The sequence below is a fragment of the Monodon monoceros genome, unplaced genomic scaffold, assembly GCF_005190385.1.
Source record: "Monodon monoceros isolate NGI ecotype Baffin Bay Population unplaced genomic scaffold, NGI_Narwhal_1 Super_Scaffold_5, whole genome shotgun sequence".
NCBI classification, from domain to species: domain Eukaryota; kingdom Metazoa; phylum Chordata; class Mammalia; order Artiodactyla; family Monodontidae; genus Monodon; species Monodon monoceros.
Window position 1 is genome coordinate 107,265,318 of NW_021703782.1, and position 21,147 is coordinate 107,286,464.

Genomic DNA, 21,147 nt, shown 5'->3' on the forward strand with positions numbered 1-21,147 from the left:
CTGAACTAGAGCAGAGCTTTGCAATCAGTCTGGGAGGTCATTTGGGGCTGGTGGGAGGGTAGAAGAAGAGGTAGATTTTTTTTTTCCCCCCCAGAGGTGTAGGAAGTAGAAATAGCAGAAGGAAAAACGGGAAAGTTTTGGTCTGGGATATCTTGATTTTTCAGTGATGGGACATCCAAATGGCGGTATTTTATTTTGTTTTATTTTAACAGCTTTATTGAAGTATAATTGATATATAATAAACTGCATATATTTAAAGTGACAATTGGATAAGTTTTGGCTTGTGTGTACACCTATGAAACCACCACCACAACAAGAGAGTGAACATGTCCATCACCCCAAAGGTTTCTCCTGTCCCTTTGTCACCTTCCTGTCCCTAAGTAACAACTGATCTGTAACTATAGATTAGTTTTACAGAAGCTGCTATAAATGAATTATGCAATACCTACTCTTTTTTGTCTTCTCTCATTTAGCATAATTACTTTAGGTTCGCCCATGCTGTTCCATGGATCAGTAGTTCCTTCTTTTTGTTACTTACCTTCAGTCTGTCATACTGGTGGCAGTTTGTAGATCATTTGAAGTCGGGGATGGAGCCCAGGTGCTGTGTCAGGGTGTGACCTGGGTTGGCATCCGTTGTCTAGCGGAAGCTTTAAGACTAGCTTGAAGAGACAAGAGGTAGATGAGAAAAGGAAATGGGTAAAGAATTACCATTCTCTGTGAAAGGTAATTTCATACATCTTGAAAAAATGGTGAATTTCTTTTTCAGTGAGCTTTTGAAGAAAGCTTGGGTTTAAGAAAAGCATGTTTTGGAGTTTTAAAATTTTTATTTTTATTAGCATGCTTTTTCCACCAGTCTCATTCTAAAATAGGTCGTTAATGTCTTTTTTAGGCAACAGGAGAGAAATCCTTTTCTGTTCGTAATAATGATGGGGCAGTTTCATTTCAGGTATGTATTCTCTTTCAGTCAAGCTTCGTAGAATTTCTCTCTACCATGTAAAAGGGTGAATTTTTATAGAAATTTTGAATTTAGGAGTAGTAATTTAGGTATGCTATGTGTCAGTCACTTGAATACAATAGCTCTCTCCATAACAAACCTACAAGGTGGGTATTGTTACCCACCACTTATCAAATCATAAATCTCTGAGAGAGAATAACTCAGAGTGCTATGTTCAGTGTGAGTGAGAAGGCCCGGATTCCAACCCAGTTCTCCCTGGCTGTCCCCACACCTCTGCCTCTCCAATCCCATGCTGCCTCCCATTCAGAGTGTGTCAGAAACACAAACTTCTGTACCTGAAAGGACCATTGTGATCTTTTAGGGTGATGTTGTCATTTCAGAGATGAGTTCACTGAGCCTTAGAGGCCTGAGTGAGCTGCTCAGCTGTCACCATTGTTAACAGCACATGAGTGTTTATGGCAGCATCACAGCCCGTGTGTGGGGTCCGGGGGAGGACACTGGACTGGATCTCAGAGCACATGTGCTAGCTGGTGACCTTGGACAGCTCACTCACCTTCTGAACCTCGCTCTTGAATGATCTGAAAATGGAAAATGAGTGTCTCATAGGGTTGTTAGGTGTATCATTCTTCAAAAATAAAAGTGCTTTGTAAAGCACTATACAAATAATCTTTTATCATTAATTTGTAAGGATCACTGTCTCTTTCCTAACCAGTTTTCATTAATTGAGGTATAATTTGCTTAGAGGGAAATGCCCAGGTCTTACGTGTATGGTTCAATCAATTCTGACAACTGCGTGCACCCACATAACCCATTCTCAAGATTCTCTGTATTTTTACCATCTCCGAAAATCCCCCACCCCTGCCTCTGCTATTCTGATTTCTTTCACCATAGATTCTTTTGCCTATCTAACAATTTTTATATGTTCTTTTAAGTTTAGTGACCGTCGGTATTAACAGCTAACTGAGAGCTTTTGGGGTGCTCATCTGCTCTGAATCCTCAACAGCTTCCCTTCTGTCTCAGAGTAAAATCCCAAGTCCTTCCACGTGGTCTGCAAACCTACATGGTCCAGCTGCTGTCAACTTTTTTGCCTCAGCTCCTGTTTCCTCCCCACCCCCTGCTTATTACTCTCTTCCAGCTACACAGGCCACCTTGCTGCTCCTAGAAAAGATCAGGCCTTGGGCTTTGCTCTAGCTGTACCTGCTGGAGGGACATTCATCCCTCAGAATCTGTGTGATCAATTTCTTCCTCCTTCAAGTCTCTGCTCAAATGTCACCTTTTCAACAAAGCTTCCTCCAATCGCCCTGTTTTAAATGCAGCACCCCCCGCCCCACCCCTGGCTCTGTTTTTTCCCTTAGTGCTTCTTTCCAACATACGGTATACTTGTACTTATTTACTGTATTTATTATCTGTCTCTCCCTTTAGAAGGTAGCCATCAGGGCAGGGATTTCTATCTGCTTTTTTTTTGCGTTATGCGGGCCTCTCACTGTTGTGGCCTCTCCCGTTGTGGAGCACAGGCCCCGGACGCGCAGGCTCAGCGGCCATGGCTCACGGGCCCAGCCGCTCTGCAGCATGCGGGATCCTCCCGGACCGGGGCACGAACCCACGTCCCCTGCATCGGCAGGCGGACTCTCAACCGCTGTGCCACCAGGGAAGCCCTCTATCTGCTTTATTGCTGCTGTATATGAAATTCCTCATCTTGGGCCTGGCCCATAACAGGCTGCGCATTAGTCATTATGGAGATGAATGAGTGAGTCAAACATCGTGCTAAGTACTTACATGTCATCATTATCTCAGTTCATCCTCCCAACAGTCTGTGAATTAGGTACTGTTATTATTCTCCTTTTACAGATGAGGAAACTGAGGCTCAGAGAGGTTAAGTAACTTGCCCAGTGGGAGGGTTCAAACCCAGGTTTGTCTGACTCCAAGGCCCATGTGTTTAATCACTTTGCTTTACTACCTTCTTAAGAAAATACAAAAGGTACTTTTCTGTCTTCTTTCCCTCACTTTAAAATGTTTGTTAATAAAATAAGTATTTTGAATGTTTCTTTTTTAAGTCACAAAAGGAAAGCATTTGTAGGATGCACATTTGTCAGTTACTAGTGCCTTGTGTCAAGGTGAGTACTAAGGGGAAAGCAGCATTTGTGGTGATTCAGAACAGTTGCTTCTAACAGCCAGTTCATAGGGTTCTTGGGATGCATAGAACAGGCAGCACACAGAATGGGCAGCTCGCTTTCTCCCTGGCTTCCCGTCCCCTTGTAAAGAAGCCGGCAGGTGGCTCCTTAGTGTTCTGCTACCCAGTGTCCTCCCAGTTTTGGACAGTACAGTCATTCTGAGCTTTTCTGCTCCATCCACAGAGGAGGTCTGATAGTTTATCTACCTAGAGCTGGAAAGGGACTGTCAGGGCTTACCCCAACCCTAAAATTTTCATTTTTGCTTTATTTTGTTTTGTTTTTTTCCCTTCCCTTGAAGTGTCAGATGTCTACTCTGATCCACCATGATGGTTCTTTTGATTTTTTTTTTTTGCGGTTCGCGGGCCTCTCACTGTTGTGGCCTCTCCCGCTGCGGAGCACAGGCTGCGGACGCGCAGGCTCAGCGGCCATGGCTCACGGGCCCAGCCGCTCCGCGGCATGTGGGATCTTCCCGGACCGGGGCACGAACTTGTGTCCCCTGCATCGGCAGGCGGACTCTCAACCACTGCGCCACCAGGGAAGCCCCCTATTGATTTTTTTAAAAAATATTTTTTAGAAATTTCATGAGAGTCTTACTTTTGTAATTAAAATTACATGTTTAGAAAAGTTTTCTTTTTGTGGCTACCTTGGGTGGACGGGAATACATGCTCTCACTTTACAGTGAAGAGTTTGGGACATGGTTTAATGCTAATAATTTCAGCTTGAATAATTCTTGGTCTTTTCTTTTCGTCTTCTTGTGAGATGTCTCTTTCTTCCCCCCATTCTTTTAAATTTTGAGGTATAGTGCCTATAGAACAGTGCATAGTACTTAGGTTCAGTACAAGTAATTGTAAATAATCCCCTTTGTAACCATCACTTGGGACGAGAGCTAGAACAGCGCCAACACCCCAGAGCCCCCTTGTGGCCCTCATGCTCCTCTCAACTCTAGAGTAGCCCCTGTCGTGAAAGATGTTATCATAACCATTTCCTCACTTTTCTTCATAGTTTACCACCTATATATGTAACCCTAATCGGTATATTTTAGGCTTTTAGTAAAATGTTCTCTGGAATTGATTAAAGTGTCACATTCTGTGATCTTTTTATATATATACATTTTAAAATTTACATTAAACTTCATTTGAATACATGAAATAATGTTGAAAGCAAAGAAAAATGTCTAAATGTAGAAAATGTAGCCTCTGTTACTGTTGTTTAAAATCATAGGGGTAAATTTTGATGAGGGAATACTGGTCCTTTACCTTTTCAAGTATCAGATGAACCTCCTTTCTTTCTCAGAAGTATTTTTCACCAAAGAGCAAAACAACAATATGTTGGCTTGAAAACTAGAAAACTGTATCTTAGGTTAGCTCTGCAGACTTCTGCAAAAACCCATCACTGATGGATAGATATGTGATAAAGCAAGTGTAGTAAACTGTTAATTGTAGGATCTAGGTAGTGGGTACATAGGTATTCACTGTATAATTCTGGTAACCTTTCTGTTAGCTTGAAAATTGTTATAACAAAATATTAGGAGGGTATCACAGAATAAGAAAATGTCTGTTTAGACTCTGCTCTGGGAGAGTTTGATTATCTAAGTAAGCAGTCTGCTTTCTTCTGTTCATGGTATTCACAATTTATTTCTAAGATTTAAAAATTTAGCCGAGGATTTGGGTACCCTTAAATTTTTTTCTTCTTCACTTTCAGTTTTTCTTTAACATCAGCACTGAAGACCAAGAAGGCCTCTACAGTCTTTATTTTCATAAATGCCCTGGAAGTGAAGTACGGTCTAACGACAAGTTTTCATTCAGCCTCGATGTGAGTACCATACAGAAACTCACATGTGGGTGTTGTCAGCCGTGTAAAATGGGAGACAGTTATTTCTTTAGGAGAGTAGTTTTAAGAACACTTAAGCCAGAGTAAGAGAAACATGTGGTCAAAATAACATTTCTGCCAGTGGGCAGGATACTTCAGCAGAGGGTTCATAAAAAAGAAAATATAAAGCAATTTAGGGTGTGTTTACGCTTTCAGCCTATGCATTAAGAATGTGGTTGTTATCTGCTGGTACTCACTTTCTTGAACTTCCATGAAACAGCTAAGATTCCAGATTGCTGAATATGGGATGATCTGTTTCTGAAAAGTAAATATTAATGTCATGTTGGTTTCAGATCGAGATCACAGAGAAGAATCCTGACAGCTACCTCTCAGCGGGAGAAATTCCTCTCCCCAAATTATACATTTCTATGGCCTTTTTCTTTTTGCTCTCTGGGACCATCTGGATTCACATCCTTCGAAAACGACGGTAAATTATCACCTCCTTGAGCCCTTCATCCAAGAGTGTTCGGGGATTTATATAATTTCACCTTTTGCTGTCTTCTGAACCTGGAGGACTTGGCACTAGCGATCCTGTTCTCTCCAAAGGGCATGTTCCCCGAAACAAAGGGAGACCGTGCAGGAGCCTTGCCGCCCGGGAGGCCTTTGCATGCCTTGGTGTTTGTTCACTTCCCATTGCTTTGTTTAAAAAGCAAATCCAAATATTTCAGTAATACACAAGCCAAATAAAATGTATAAGCAAAACATTTCCATAGCGAGGACACTGGAGTCCAGGACTCAGAGTGAACACATTGGTCCCATTCAGGGGCTCTTTGTTCTTAAAAGATGAGTGACGACAGCCCAGTGCCTGGTGGGAGCATGGAGTTGCTGCTGAGCGCTGAAGGCCCCAGCGCAGAGCCTGGGCGGGGTAGATACTGACCTCCAGGGGATCATCACTCGAGAAAAGCTCTTCAGAGCCCACCTGCCTGACTCTTGGCCTTTCTTCTGAAATCCCTGAGGCTTTAACTTCCTGTTCTTGGTACTTGAGGGGAGCAGCAGCGTATGTATGCGGCTAGTGTTTGTGTCCCTCCCCCTAAATGGAAAACAATACTAATTTTCAGTTAGAAAATAGTGTGAAGTGTTTGTTATAGTGTAAGGCCCATGAACTGTGTAAGTGATGGTATGTGAATATGGTATTATAATATGGATTTAAATTCAGACAATAATTAAGCACCCCCAAGTACCAGATACCTCTTTCTCTGGAGCAGTGGGACAGATTGAGATCTCTTTAACCTCTGGTGGCCAGATTGTCTTCTAGTGGACATGTTCAGCTCGGGTACTGGGCTCTGCTGGATGTGGTTGCTGGTTCCTGTTTGTTATAAATTTTTTACATCCGCTGGATGGAACTGTGTCTTGTTTACTTGTGAAGAACCCGACATAATCATGTTTGGACTGGAGGTCAGGCAGCCATTAATAAGAAAAAAAGAATCCTACAAATTCAGGCCATAAAAGGTGGTTGGGGGGCGGTGTTTGGTTTGTTTTGTTTGTTTGTTTGTTTTTGCGGTACGCGGGCCTCTCACTCTTGTGGCCTCTCCCGTTGCGGAGCACAGTCTCCGGAGGCGCAGGCTCAGCGGCCATGGCTCACGGGCCCAGCCGCTCCGTGGCATGTGGGATCTTCCCGGACCGGGGCACGAACCCGTGTGCCCTGCGTCGGCAGGTGGACTCTCAACCACTGCGCCACCAGGGAAGCCCTGCTTTGTTTTTTTTAAAGAAAGTTTTGCTTTTGCCATTATTAGAAAAGTAAGAACTAGGAGCCGGAGACCTGATTTCAGGTGTAAATGCTGTGACTCTTACTGCCTGTGTGCCTTCCTTCACTCTAAGCCTCTTTCTCCTCGGCTACAGAACTGGGACAGTCATAACTGCCCTGCCTTCCCCTCAAAGTCTTAGATCCTTAGTTTTCTTACGTGATTCCCCCTGAAATGATGTGTACGAGAGTGTTTTGCAGATCAGGGTGCTATGCAAAGATGAGGGACATACAAAATAGTTTAGCCAGACGTTCAGTGGTGTTTTAATTTCCTTTTAGTTAGCGATGCAGCAGTCATTGTCACTGGTTCACTTATAAAATCGTGGCAGCAGCTTAAAATCTGTGATTAAACGAGGCTGACCTACTTTGTACAACGTATTTTAAACTTCTTGTTGAAGTATAGCGTATATACAGAAACGTATCATTTCAGCCCTCTGCCCCATCCCCGTGTTTTTTTTTTTGTTTTTTTTTTTGCGGTACGCAGGCCTCCCACTGCCGTGGCCTCTTTCTTTGCGGAGCACAGGCTCTGGACGCACAGGCCCAGCGGCCATGGCCCACGGGCCCAGCCGCTCCGCGGCACGTGGGATCCTCCCAGACTGGGGCACGAACCTGTGTCCCCTGCACCAGCAGGCGGACTCCCAACCACTGCGCCACCAGGGAAGCCCCCATCCCCGTGTTTTTCCAGGAGTCTCACAGACAGCCATGTGAGTCACGTCACAGATGTGACTCCAGGGCTGCCAGCACATTTCAGAGACTTGTAGCCCCTTAGTGCTGGAGGGAACTGAGAGATTTTTTGCCTCGTCTTATTGAGGCCTTGAGCGGGGAAGTGAGAGACATGGCTAGCATCCCCCGACAGAGCTGGCCCTGGGACCCAGAGTGGCTTGCTGTGCCTTTGTGGTTCTGTTGTGGGCCCCAGAGCACGGGGAAGTGGGAAGGGAACGCGGGCAGCTGATCGGTTTGGTACCTGCTCTCTGCCCAGCCAGGCACTGAATGTCATAGCTCCTTGAGGCCATTGTTGGCGCATTTTCAGCAGAGGTTTCTGAGGCCTAGAGAGATAAAGGTCGTCAGGGTGGAACCCGCATGTGAGCCAGGTCGATGTGGCTCCCGAGGTCTTTCCTTCATTCACATAACGGCCCAGCCATCAATGCTGTAACTTGGACTGTGAGTCTTGGTGGCCAGGGTGTGTGGTGAGCACAGACCTTGACGGTTCTGCACTCTGGGTAAATCTCATTACTATTCAGGAGGGACAGACTACTCTGGCCTTGACTTCCCTTTCGACCTTCAAGTAGGTAGGCACTGGAGCAGGAAAGTACCAGGGAGGAAACCAGTCCGGAAACTGGGTGTGCGTCAGCTCACGACACGCCCTCCTTATCGTTCTGTGCAAGGCCCTCTCCTGTTTTATTTCCTGTCCCCGCTCCTGTTCCTTCCTCGCACGGCCAGCCACTCAGATGCGTTTAGTATGTGTTTTGGGGATATTTGTGTATTCTTGTAAACAAATAATGTTTATTGGTATTGCATGTATTTTTTATATAAATTTATTTATTTAATTTATTTATTATTTTTGGCTGTGTTGGGTCTTCGTTGCAGCACGTGGGCTTTCTCTAGTTGCACCGAGCAGGGGCTACTCTTTGTTGCAGTGCGCGGGCTTCTCATTGCGGTAGCTTCTCTCGTTGCAGAGCATAGGCTCTAGGTGCGCGGGCTTCAGTAGTTGTGGTGCACGGGCTTCAGTAGTTATGGCGCACAGGCTCTAGAGCGCAGGCTCAGTAGTTGTGGTACACGGGCTTAGTTGCTCCGTGGCATGTGGGATCTTCCTGGACCAGGGCTCGAACCCGTGTCCCCTGCATTGGCAGGCGGATTCTTAACCACTGTGCCACCAGGGAAGCCCTGCATGTATTTTTAATTTATATAAACTGTTCCATCTGTAGGTATTGTTTTTGTACATTTTTCACTCAGAATATCCTCTTTTAAGATCTAGTCACATGGCTGCGTGCACATCCAGTTCATCACTGTCCAGCTACTCCATGTCATCCACAGTGAGCGTCCCCATTCCACTCACCCACTCCCTTAATGGTGGACCCCTAGGTTGCCTTCATTTCCCTGCTTCCCCATACTGTCATGATCCACCCTCCTTCCTGTCCCCGGAGGGGTCTGCAGCCTCTGAAGTACATTCTCGGAAGGAGGTGCCCTGGGTGTCAGGGAGCTCTCCTTTAATTTCGCTAAGTGCCACTGGTTGCCCGCCAGGATGCGTGCCTGTGCCGGCTTATGCTCCTACTACACGTGTGCCAACACTGACACCTTATGTTTTGCCAGTGTGACGGGTATAAACTGGTACCTCATTTTCTTCTGCATTTCTCTGAATATCAGTGATATGAATTATCTTAGCAGAGACATGTTAACCTTCTGGGTTTTCCCTCTGTGACTGCCTGTATTTGCATATTTTTCTGTGGGATTTTCTGTGTTTTTCTTGTTGCTTTGCGTAAGTTCCTCACACATTTGGATCTCAGTCCCTTGCATGTCTTAGACATTGCGAATTTCTTCTCCCAGTTGAATTGTTGAGTAAAAGTCTTTCATACTAATGGAGTCACAGCTCTCTAATTGTAGTCTTTTGGGCAGTGCTCCTTGGATCTTAAGAGGCCCATTCCCACTCCAAGATTACGAGATGTGTATTTTACGCTTAGCAGCAGACTCCACCTGGGTTGTAAGTAAGTGTGAAGCAGAGATCCAGCTTTCCGTATTTCTTATATAGGTTTGAGCTAACTTTTTCCCAATGTCGGTCATTAAGCAGGCTGTTCTTTTCCCACTGACTTGGTATCACCTTAGCTATCAAGCTCCTGTACACACACGAATCTATTTATAAGCCTTCTAGTCTGTTATGTTGGTTTAGTTGTCTGATGCGACACCCATTTCCCATTTTTCACTGCTGTGGCTTTGCAGAATGTCTTGATATCCGAGAGTGGGAGTCCCCACTGTAGCTCTTACTCAAGTCTTTGTTTGCTTTCTTTAATAGAGTTTAAGACTTTTCTCCATCATGGTTTTGTTTGTCTTATTAGGTTAATTCCTAGGATGAGGAGGGAAGGGGTAGAGAGGAGTTGAATGCCTGGCAGCCTGAAGGTGGACTCGTGCCCGTAGCGGGAGGTGGGGCAGTGGGTGCTTTGCGCCACTGTCCTGGTATGTTTGGCAGGTTCCAGCTGTGAGGGGGGAGAGAGGGGCACAACCCCAGCGCTTTCTCTTTGACCAGCCCTGCTGCCTGGCTCCAAATCCTCCTCCCCTGGCTACAGATTTCCCCTGTAGCTGTACCTAACCACCTCTGCCTTCTTGGGGATTTCACGCCATTTTCATAGATCCATCTGCCTCATTCTTGCCTCTGCGGGCTTTCCAAGGTGGTTTCTGGAGAAGCAGCTGGCAGCCTGTTTAGATTTCCATCTTATCAGGCCTGGAAACCCATTGTGCATAACTCGGCTCCATTCACAGCATTGAATTATATAGTAGAGGTGACTTGGGACTCCATTCCAGGCCTTTTCTGCTGGCAGCAACCACTTGTTTAAAAAGCTTCGTGTTTGTGGTTTGCTTAGATTATATTTACTGCCTCCTTATAAGTATATGATGCCTGGAGCGTCACCTGTTCTTTGGGAGTATGAAATATTCCTTTAATTCTTTTCTCTCTGTTTTTACATAGGAATGATGTATTTAAAATTCACTGGTTGATGGCCGCCCTTCCTTTCACCAAGTCTCTTTCCTTGGTGTTCCACGCAGTACGTATTAGTATTTTGGGGTCATTTATGAAATGATGTACAATGCCTATGCTGTCTGGAAAAATAAAGTAGAAGACAGGACACATCAAATAAGAGATGAAAGAATACCTTTGTCATGAAGCCTCCTTTGGTCTGGGAGGGACTGGTCACGGAGATAAATCATCACAATCTCCCTAATACTAGACTTGAGATCTTCAGACGTTACCTTCAGGCTCAGAGTTTTCTCAGAACACTTGTTGGTGGGTTTTTTTGTTTTTTTTTTTCCCAGTCATTTCTTGAGATTAGTGTGCCACCTGCTGAATTGTTTCCATGACTTCCTTTATTTTTCCACATATTCCCTCCAGTTCCCGTTTGATATGAAGTTCAGCGTTAGGATACTTATTTGAGAGAAAACTGATGCTCTAAAGGTTGAGGCGTAAGAATTGAGCTTAAGCTTTGAATATTTAGTACTGACGCAGATTGAAATGAGCCTGCCCATGGGAGTAAGACCACAGCTTCCCTGATTTGTAGGCCTACGAGGTATCCATGGGTTATGCGTGAGGGTGACAGTCTCCAGACATGTGCACAAGATCCTATTGCACTTAAAAATATTGTCACAGAAAAAGTAATAATATAGCCAGTTACAATCTCAAGAAATGACAATTATTTGGATAATTTCCCATTTGGGTGTAAGGTAAAAGATTCTTTCTGGAACCATGCAGATAACGAATGATAAGATTCTCGAGTCACTTTCATATCTAGACAGCCACGTGTGGGAGAATGAAAGATGTATAAAGAAACTGATGTCAGCTTTGGGAGTCCTGCCTGGAAGCATTTGGGCCACTACTGAAACTGGTCACTTTAGTTAAAGTGCACTGGTGATTTCAGGTAGCTCTAAATTTACAGATTTTTTTCCAAAGATAACATAGTTGAAGCTAGGTGATCCCGTGTAGATTTTTTTACTGACTTTACTGACTGATTTATTATGTAAGCAGCAAGGCTATGAAAGGTAAAGCTCTTGACTGGGGCATTGAAAAGACCTGTGGCATTTGGAGGTCTTTTTTTTTGTTGTTGTTTTTTGGTGGTTTTATACGTCATTTTATCTTATTTTATTTTACCTGGGCTACGGCAGCGAAAACCTGGAATCCTAACCACCAGGGAACTCCCTTGGAGATTTTAAAGAAAAGAATAGGCATCCATTTGCCAGAGTGAATCACCTGCCTCAAGAGAGGGGCCCTGGGACTTCCCTGGTGGCCCAGTGCTTAAGACTCTGAGCTTCAAGTCCTGGGGGTGCGGGTGCAATCCCTGGTCGGGGACTAAGATCCCACACGCCGTGTGGCGCGGCCGGAAGGGGAGGGACCCGGACTAGGTGTTAGTGACATGGAACCCTCGCGTCAAGTCCCTTGCCAGGACGCAGGTTCCCTGACATTTGTAGCGCGCTTACAGGCGTCACTGTGCATCAGCAAGCTCAGCATTGCCGACGGGGAGCGGGTGTCCCCCGTCCCCAGGGCCTCTGGTGCCGTTTCCTGCGCTGCGTGTAAGGCTTGTAGTAGATGATCTTCCTGAAATGCACTTGTTTGATTGCAGATCGACTACCACTATATCTCCTCCCAGGGCTTCCCGATCGAAGGGTGGGCTGTGGTGTACTACATCACTCACCTGTAAGTATGCAGAGCGACACAGGAAGCACCCATCCTGCCAAGTGGCTTGCCAGACAAGTTGGGGCAGCCGTGGTAGGACGAGACCTGCCCCGCGCTGACTGGCCCTGCCCTCCCAGGGCAGCCTGCCGGATTCCTGCCAGGCCTGAGGCGTGTGGCATGCAGTGGCTGTCCCGACCTGAGAGCTCGGGGCTGTCGACGTGCTCCTGCCGATCAGATAGTGGGGCGCATAGCTAGCTAGCGTGTGCCTGAAAGTGCTCCTCACTTCCGGTGAATTGCCTGAGTCTGGCCACCTGTCTTTTGCCGGCAGTGCGTGAAATCATAGAACGAGCTGTACACTCCAACTCTCAGAGTGAGACGCTAAAGAGACCCGTTGGTGTCTGTTCATTTTTTTCCCTTGCAGCTTGAAAGGGGCCCTGCTGTTCATCACCATCGCACTCATTGGCACCGGCTGGGCTTTCATTAAGCACATCCTTTCTGATAAAGACAAAAAGATCTTCATGATTGTCATCCCGCTTCAGGTAAAGGAACCCTAGTCCTGCTTGTCCTCGTTCTCTCTTGACACTTAGCTGGGCTCAGCTCCAGGCCTGCCTGGGAAGAGGGAGTCACTTCTGGAAACCCCCGCTTCTGCCTCTGGGGTTGGAGACTGGGCCTCTCTTTCTGAATTCTGACAGACCTGGACCTCAGGTCATTGCACTGGGGGTTGCCCCACCATCTACCGTCTTTAAGCCAGCATGTGAATAGGGAGCTGCTGAGAAATTAGGGAATCTGTTTGCCTTGTAACAAGATGGTCCTGTTAGCAAAGAAGCTTGGGTACACGGTGACTTGACCAACAAATTTTCTTTTCCCCCCGGCATGCCGCATGGCTTGCAGGATCTTAGTTCCCCACCCATGGCAGTGAAAGCGCAAAGTCCTAACCACTGGACCGCCAGGGAATTCCCAACAAATTATTTTAAAACTGAATGACATCAGTGAGTTTCCACACGGTAGAATATGAGACATTGGGGCAAACATTTATTAAATGCTTTATATGTTTGGGGCCCCGGACTGAGGCCAACTTTATAAAATTGTGAGCCCCTCAGGAGAGGAACCTTGTCTTATGTATAACAGTCTTATTGGATATAGAACCTGGACGTAAGGGACGCGTAATAAACAGAGAGGTCCTAGCAGAGATGCACAGCTCCTCAGCTCTGCTTGACCAGGGAGCTTCTATCTGATAAAGTTGTTCTCGTCAGCCAATCATTTTGGAGCACAGTGTAAGTGTGGCAGGTGAGGGTGGGAGAGGGACAACTTTCTGGGCACCCAGGTCGGCCTGCTCCACTCTGGTGATTAGCGGTTTGGCAATGCTTGCGGCAAAACCATCTTCACGGTCAACAATAAGGGGCACACACTAGTGCCAAGTGAATGGTACAGACCAGTTGCTGTAGGTTTCCAACGAGAGAGTATTCACCCCAGTTCGAATGATCTGGAAGAGCTCTATGGTGGAGATGAGCCTGGCCTAGGTTTTAAGGTAAGACACATGACGGAGGCAAACATGACACGACTGTCTGGTGTACAGGAGATGCTGAGGCGCTGGGCAGGTCTTGGCTGTTGAGCCACTGGGGCCACTTCCCTGCCGGGCTGAGTTCTCCAGCCTGCCAAGGTCTCAGAGCTCGGAGGCGGTGAGCCGGGGTGCTCCTCCCCTGCCATCCTGCCCCGCCTCGCCTTCCCTCTAGGAGCCGCTGCCTTCCCCTCCAGTTTGACTCTTCCTCACATAGCCTAAACTGTGATATAAGGGACCATCTTCCCAGCTTCCCCCCTTTTGTTCCCCACAAGGTTATGTGGCAGGTCACTCGGAGGAAAGATGGCCATTTAAAAAACTAAATGTAAGGAAGTTACGAGTATTTAAATGTAAGGACTCGTCTGGGAAGTCCTTGAGCATCAGCCTTGGAAAGTTGAAACTGTTTCCTTTTGGTCACGGGGAGCCACTGTGCATTTCTGAGTAGGGAGTGATGATGTAAAAATGGAGTTTCGAGAACATTATTGGCGCTTGGTTCCACACCAGCACCTCTGGGAACATTTTGTGTCTGGTGTCAAGAGTGTGAACTAAGGACAAAATGGGCTTAAGCGTTTAAGCTGTTAGTTTCCCACTTTGTCTTCATGGACAGAGCCACGAATGCAGGTGTTTAGGTGGACTGGGCTGCAGGAGGGACCCAGAGGCTGGGTGTCGGTGGGAGACTGAAATTTCAAGCTAATTTTTGCATTTGTATTAAGTGAATTATGGCTTCAGTAATGATTTAACTGATAAGTCCTAGATGGAAAGAGAAACTACCCTTCCCAAGTCATTGCACGACAGGTTTCACATTTTTGTAGAAGTGTGGAGAATTCCCTTTAGAGCAGTGAAGCAGAGTATTTGGGACCATGGACTTCGCGTGGAGTACAGAGGTGGGATTCTGATCTCTGCTTTCATACCTAGTGATAATCTTCGAAAGAATATCTCATAAATTATGTCTCCCTTATGCTCAGTAGTGTCACAGTTTGTAAAATATTGCTCTCTCTGTTTAGCCAGCTGAGGGACTTTTCATAACATGCTAAGAGCTTAATGACAGGACCGAATGTACAAGGCACGTCCTTCACTTTGGAGATTGAAGCAGGCCGTGGACGCAGACGCACCTCAGTGTGGAGAACCAAGCCGCGTCCACTGTGGGGACTCCTCGGGCATCTTCTCTCTCTCTGCCTGGGTTCTCCGGCAGGGCCGCTTCAGGGTAGCCAGACTTCTTATAAGACCGGGGCTCCAAAGGTGTGTGAGAGCCAGGCAGGGGCAGTGTCCTTTGTGTGACCTGCCTTGGAAGTGACATGTGTCAGTCACGGCCACCCTCTATTGGTCAGAGCAGTCGCAAGCTCGAGGAGGCACGGAGACTACTTCTTGATTGGAGGGAAGCAATGTTCTGCAAGAGCACATGGACCTGGAAACCGTGCTGTGGCCCCAGGTTGGGGCTTCTAGGTCCCGGTGCCCCCCCCCCCCCCCCCCGCATCGGGGCTGCTCTTGTAAAGATCTGTCCATGCTTTGGGGCCTCAGCAACTTCTGTGTCCTGCAGGTCCTGGCAAACGTGGCCTATATCATCATAGAGTCCACCGAGGAGGGGACGACTGAGTATGGCTTGTGGAAGGATTCTCTGTTTCTGGTGGACCTGCTGTGCTGTGGAGCCATCCTCTTCCCAGTGGTATGGTGAGTGCCTGCGGGGAGGGAGGCCGCGTGTGCACCGTGGGCTTGTCTGTCCAGCCCGATGGCTGAACCCGCCGTTCCCAAACTGGTCAGAATCGCACGGGGCATCTGTTTAAAAATGACAACTTCCTGGGCCCCAGACTCACCTGAATTAGTCTCCAGGGGCAGGACCTTGGAATTTGTGTCTCTTTCAGGTTCCCGGGTAGATTGTGATAGCGCTCATCTGGCACAGGCTTTTAGCAGTTCAGACACTAGAGAAGATTCTTGAGATGAGAACTTAGTAGCAACATAAAATAGCAGAATGAATTTAAAGGGAAGGGAGTTGAAGAAAGCCCATACACAGCCTCATCTTGCCAGATTGGGTAGAAAGTGCGGAAGTTTACTAACATAAAACCAGTGATAGTTCTCAGCTCATAAACATTGCAGGTACCTTCAGGATGGTTTGCTTCACTCCTGGAAGTGGCAGGCTTTAGATGCGTGTATGTGTCGTGCTTTGGTTGTATGTGAAGACACATTAGTGCCAAGTCAGTGGTTGATGAGGAAGAATGTCCTCTTGAGATCTTATCAAAGTGAAGGAAATTCTTGCTTCAGTAGGAAGCACTTAGAGGAAGAAGGGCTAACAAAAGTCAAACACTCACCTTCATAATGACCTAGTTCTGTGGCCACTTGAAAGCAATCAGTTCTTTTAGAATAAAGTTTAAAAATACGGATGTACCTACCTTTTATTAGAAGTGAGGTGCTCCACTCTGCAGTGCCCCATGCAGTGACTCAATATTTTTAGACTCCTGGGGTCGATCAGGTCATTCAGTTATTCTCATTATTTAGAACATGGTGCCAGTGGAGTGTAATCCTCATTCGGGCCAGTTGTTTAGATTCACTCTTAACCCTAACTCTGTCATGCATCACATGTGTACATGCATCAGTTCGGTAAATTGAGCAGACAGCTGCCAGCATAGGAGAGAGAGCACGAGTGAGTTTCTTAATCTCCACAACCTCCCCGCATCCTGCCCAGGCTTCTGTAACAGGATGGCCAGCATTGTCTTCAGGTAGAAAGAGCATCTTATTAGGGAACAGAGCCTCAGCCCCCACTGCCACATTTGCACAGTAACATAGAAAGGACCTGGGGGATTGGGGAAGCCCCAGATGCACTCTGGAGCTACAAGGGGCCATCTCCTGCCCTTTGTTAATTACAGCACTAAGCAGCAGATGCCAGATGGCAAGATTCTTCAAGGTAAACACTCTGAAAATTGCTGTAAAATGAAAAACTCAAGTACTAGAGAGGTAATTTAAGAAACAGTATCAAAGTTTTTTTTAAACATTCAGATTCAGCCAGCTTTGGTTCAGTGTCAGCTTTGTGCCACTTAATTTCACATGTTGCGCCATTCAGTTCTCACAGGTGGGCAAACTGCAGAGGTTTTAGGAGAAATGGCTTACTTACAGTTGAGTAGAGAGTGGGCAGCTGTGCCAGGACTGCAGCCTGGGTCTGTGAGACCCCAGCCCTCCTCCCCCTGTGCCATGTCTGCTTGTGCTGTGCCCTTCCTCCCACACAGTCCTTCCCTCGGTGCCTGAGAACTCTGCCTAGACTGCTGGTCTACAGCTTCTTTAAGAACGTTCACGTTCCCCTGTCTGACTGGTAATTAGTTACCAGCACCTCACAGCCAGAAAAGATTCCCTGGAGGTTGGCATTTTTTCAGCAAAGTTAGAAATCTCCGGTCGATGAAGTATCGAGTTTGCATGAAGCCTTGTGCTCGCAGCTCCTAGACCTAGACTTCAGAAGTCGGCCTGTGACCTTCTTATAGGGTCCATTCTCTCCAGGTAGCAGGTGAACTCACTGAGGCTCCGTTGTCCTAGCTGTGTTGCGGCGGGGGCGTAGCTGTGGGACTGAGAGATTAGGTAGAAGAAGATGAGGAGTGTTATTGTGTTTTGATCTTTCCCCTCACAGCCAGGTCTCTGCCAGGCTTTTTTGAGCCAGCAGAGGGCATCTTTAACCCTCAGGCTTGGGCGCCATACATGCTGAAGGGTTGATTGTCAACAATCATGTTGTCTAGGGAGAGTGCTCTAAAATCATCTAGTCCAGCCTTTTAAGTTTATAATCGAGAAATTCAAGGCCTCAAGTTACTAGTGCTGAAAATAGAGAGGAATGCAAATTTGTTAGCTAACTTTTTTGTTCTCCAAATGTTTATTTTTAGGTCAATCAGGCATTTACAAGAAGCATCAGCAACAGATGGAAAAGGCAAGTTCCTTTTGGTGCTGGACAGCGTTCCCTAAAGCCACATGCCTGGGCACTGCTGAGGGTGGAGCAGGAAGGCCGGTGCTCAAGGGAGAGCCCTAGGGGCTTTGTAAGAGCAGCCCCGGGTTGTTTGCCAGTGAGGCAGGTGGGGAGCATTACTGAGAGCGGTTGTGTAAGGCCTGGAGGTGACTGCTTATCACCACTCGTGAGTGTGATCTTCACCTTCTCAGAACTGAGTCAGGAGGAGAAAATGTTGTCTTGGAAGGACCAGATAACACTTCACTGTGAGAACAGGGGCTGTTATGGATTGGGAATGGCTATGTGTAAAGCATCCCTTCCTGCTGATTTAACACGCTTTCAAAACAGTTGTGTCAGTATTAATTCAAAAAGAGACTCATGCCAGAAAGAACCTCTGAAACTCTCTGATTTTTAAATGGTTGTGCCATTATAACCCTTTTGCATCTTCTTGATTTTCGAACCGTGCCTCCTGAGTCTGAAAAGAAACCACATAGAAAATGTTTTGCATTTCTGGGCTTATTTGAATAATGTCCATGACGACAGGCTGCCTTGGGCCACGCGGGGATTTCAGGCCACAGCTGGTTGAGGAGGCACGCTCTCTCAGAGGTCCCGTCTGCCTCTGGATCCATGAAATCCCACACCCAGTGCTGGTAGTAATGTTCTTTAAGGCAGATTATTCATTTGTTCTTGTTAAATAAAATTTTGTTGCTGACCTGTTTTCTGATTGTAAAAGTAATGTAGGTTCATTTTGGAAAACAGATAGTAGGTACAAATCTTCCTTCACATTTGCTATACAGTTAATATCACATGATTTTCTTTAAATTGAATTAACCTGACTTCAAGGCTTCATACCAGTGTCAGGCACGATCCCGGCGTTCTTACTGAGAGCACAGTACTCGCTGGGGTATCTCCAGTTTGGGGTCCACAGTAGTTGCTGTCGGGATTCCTGCTGTCTGGGTCCGTGAAGTGCTCTTGCTGTGAGAAGCCTGGTGTGTGAGGGTCATGCCAGGCTGGGAGCCCCGGTACTCAGATTCCAGGCTCCCAAGGTGCCCCCCGCTTCCCAGGTGGCCATAAGGCCCCACTTGCAGAATGTGCCAACTCTCTTTCTAGTCCCAGGAAATAGCTTTTTTTCTCTCTCTCTCTCTCTTCCTTCAAAGGCCCTGGATTCCCTTCTCCCTCTGGAATGCCCTCTGGGATAGATTCTTTTTTACTTTTTTAAAAAATTTATTTATTATTTATTTTTGGCTGCGTTGGGTCTTCATTGCTGCGCGCAGGCTTTCTCTAGTTGCGGCGAGCAGGGGCTACTCTTCGTTGCGGTGTGCGGGCTCTGTATTGCTGTGGCTTCTCTTATTGCGGAGCACGGGCTCTAGGCGCTGCGCCTTCAGTAGTTGTGGCTCATGGGCGTTAGAGCACAGGCTCAGTAGTTGTGGCACACGGGCTTAGTTGCTCCGCGGCATGTGGGATCTTCCCAGACCAGGGCTCAAACCCATGTCCCCTGCATTGGCAGGCGGATTCTTAACCACTGTGCCACCAGGGAACTCCTGGGATAGATTCTTTTCAGTGAGTTTAAGCTGGAACGTGGTCTGCAGAAATCTTTTGCTTTTAGCCTGGCTTTCTGAGTCACGGATCTCAGAGAGCCGTTCTGCCTTGGAGTGTGGGATAAAGGAAAGCTGCAAAAAATAAACCATGAATTCGAATCTTGATGAAGCACGACGCTGCCACAAACAGAAAGTAAAAACCCACCTTCTGGGAACTTATTGTTTGGGCATGTTCTTGCCTTTTTTTTTTTTTCCTTCTTCTGTGCATGTTATATAAAAAGTTGGTTTTATTATTTCTGTAACTTAATGAGTAGGTCTTTCTCTTATTTTAATATATTGAAATGAAACATTTTAACTTTTTCATCTTTTTACACTTCAGTAGTTCTGGGTTCATTTTACTGACTGTTTGACTGAAAATGTTCAAAAATCCCAAGGGTAACGTTTTCCAGTTGATAAGTTTTATCTGTACTTTTCTTTTTTTATTAATTAGTTTATTTGGCTGCGTCAGGTCTTTGTTGCGGCGCATGGGTTTCTCTCTAGCTGTGGTGCGTGGGCTCCAGAGCACGCAGGCTCAGTAGTTGTGGTGTGCAGGCTTAGTTGTCCCACGGTAGTTGCGGCACATGGGCTCTCTAGTTGTGTCATGCGGGCTCAGTAGTTGCGGTGTGCGGGCTTAGTTGCCCTGCAGCATATGAGATCTTAGTTCCCCGACCAGGGATCGAACCCGCGTACGCTGCATTGGAAGGTAGATTCTTAACCGCTGGACCGCCAGAGAAGTCCTATCTGTACTTTTCTTCTTGGCTTCATCCTTACCCCTTTGTGAATTCCTCTATTCCTTCCTCACCACTCCCTTCTCCCCTTCTCCATTGTTCTGATCCTCTGACACCTCTCTGCCTTCTCCACTTTGCTTTTAGAGGGCTTGGGGGCGACTGTGGTAATTAACTGTCTCTGTGACCATTTATTCCATGAGACATTGATTGTTGTTTAGTAAAGTGTCCTGCCTGTGGTGGAGAGCACAGCAAGTGAAGCCCAAGATGGGGGGGGTCACAGTTGTCCCCCAGCATCTGTAGTAAAGAGAAACTTTATGGAACAGGAACGCTTTTGTCATCCCCTGGGGCATACAAGGCAGTTTCTTGTTTTTTCCACCAGGTGACAGCATGGGACCTCTTCAGCAGAGAGCGAATATGAAAACCGGAAGTCCTGCAGGCACACCAGGGCTTTCGTTCCACCGTTCTCAGGGACATACCATTAAGAAAGCACCCATGTGTCGTCAGCAGATATCACAAGCCCCTGAAAGAGGGACAGAGTTGATTAGAATAGGGTGTCTTCTCGATTCGTGCTCTTTCACTGAACTGGTTTAGGCGGTGGGGTGCTTTGGAGCCAATCCACGAACGCATATTTCACTCTGAACTTTGAAGAGTGGTTATGCTTGTGACCCTTCCAGAACCAGGGCAGCCACGTCCCCACGGTTGAAGTCTCCCCCGCAGAGAACTCAGGGACAGCACGCTGTGCTGGCACACCATCCTCGGGCACGGCTGCTGAGCGGCCACGCCCTGCTCGGCTACCCCAGGACAGAGGTGAGGCAGCACGGGAGAGCTTGAGCGAGCGCACTGCCCACCGCCTGCTGGTCCTGGAATGTTGCGGGTGACCCTCTCTGCTCCTCAGTTCTCCCGGCCTGAGATCTAGCCCATCCTGGAGGCAGCTGACAGAGCAAAGGCCGTGGGCAGTAAAGTCTCCTGCGGGATTTGGAAGCTTTTGGCTGGATGGTTTTTCTTCTTAGTCTCATTATTCCACTGACTCATTACATGACCTTGACCGCGGCTTGGGCTTGAGAATGTCAGTTTAAGTGCAGTCGAGGCTGACTGATTGCAGGTGGGGAAGGGCTGTTTGCAGTTGTTCTCCCTGCACTTGGGATTCATATTGCTTTCTTTTCTTTTTTTCTTTTTTCTTTTTTGATAGGTAAGAAGTGGATTTATTTAGAGAGAAACACACTCCACAGAGTGTGGGCCATCTCAGAAGGCGAGAGTGGCACCA

General features: G+C 46.8%; 1 protein-coding gene across 2 annotated transcripts in view; it reads left to right on the forward strand.

Moving 5' to 3' along the window:
• Positions 1-21,147, forward strand: part of GPR107 (G protein-coupled receptor 107) — a 73,066-nt gene that overhangs the window by 22,406 nt on the left and 29,513 nt on the right. Inside the window, exons 7-15 of one of the 2 annotated variants that reach the window (XM_029201499.1) lie at positions 890-946; positions 4,828-4,938; positions 5,289-5,422; positions 10,413-10,488; positions 12,055-12,128; positions 12,529-12,646; positions 15,203-15,333; positions 17,520-17,563; positions 20,263-20,382. In XM_029201499.1, the coding sequence (XP_029057332.1) occupies positions 890-946; positions 4,828-4,938; positions 5,289-5,422; positions 10,413-10,488; positions 12,055-12,128; positions 12,529-12,646; positions 15,203-15,333; positions 17,520-17,563; positions 20,263-20,382 (865 nt within the window). The remainder of the gene's footprint in view (positions 1-889; positions 947-4,827; positions 4,939-5,288; positions 5,423-10,412; positions 10,489-12,054; positions 12,129-12,528; positions 12,647-15,202; positions 15,334-17,519; positions 17,564-20,262; positions 20,383-21,147) is intronic. The other variant, XM_029201498.1, reaches the window with a different exon arrangement.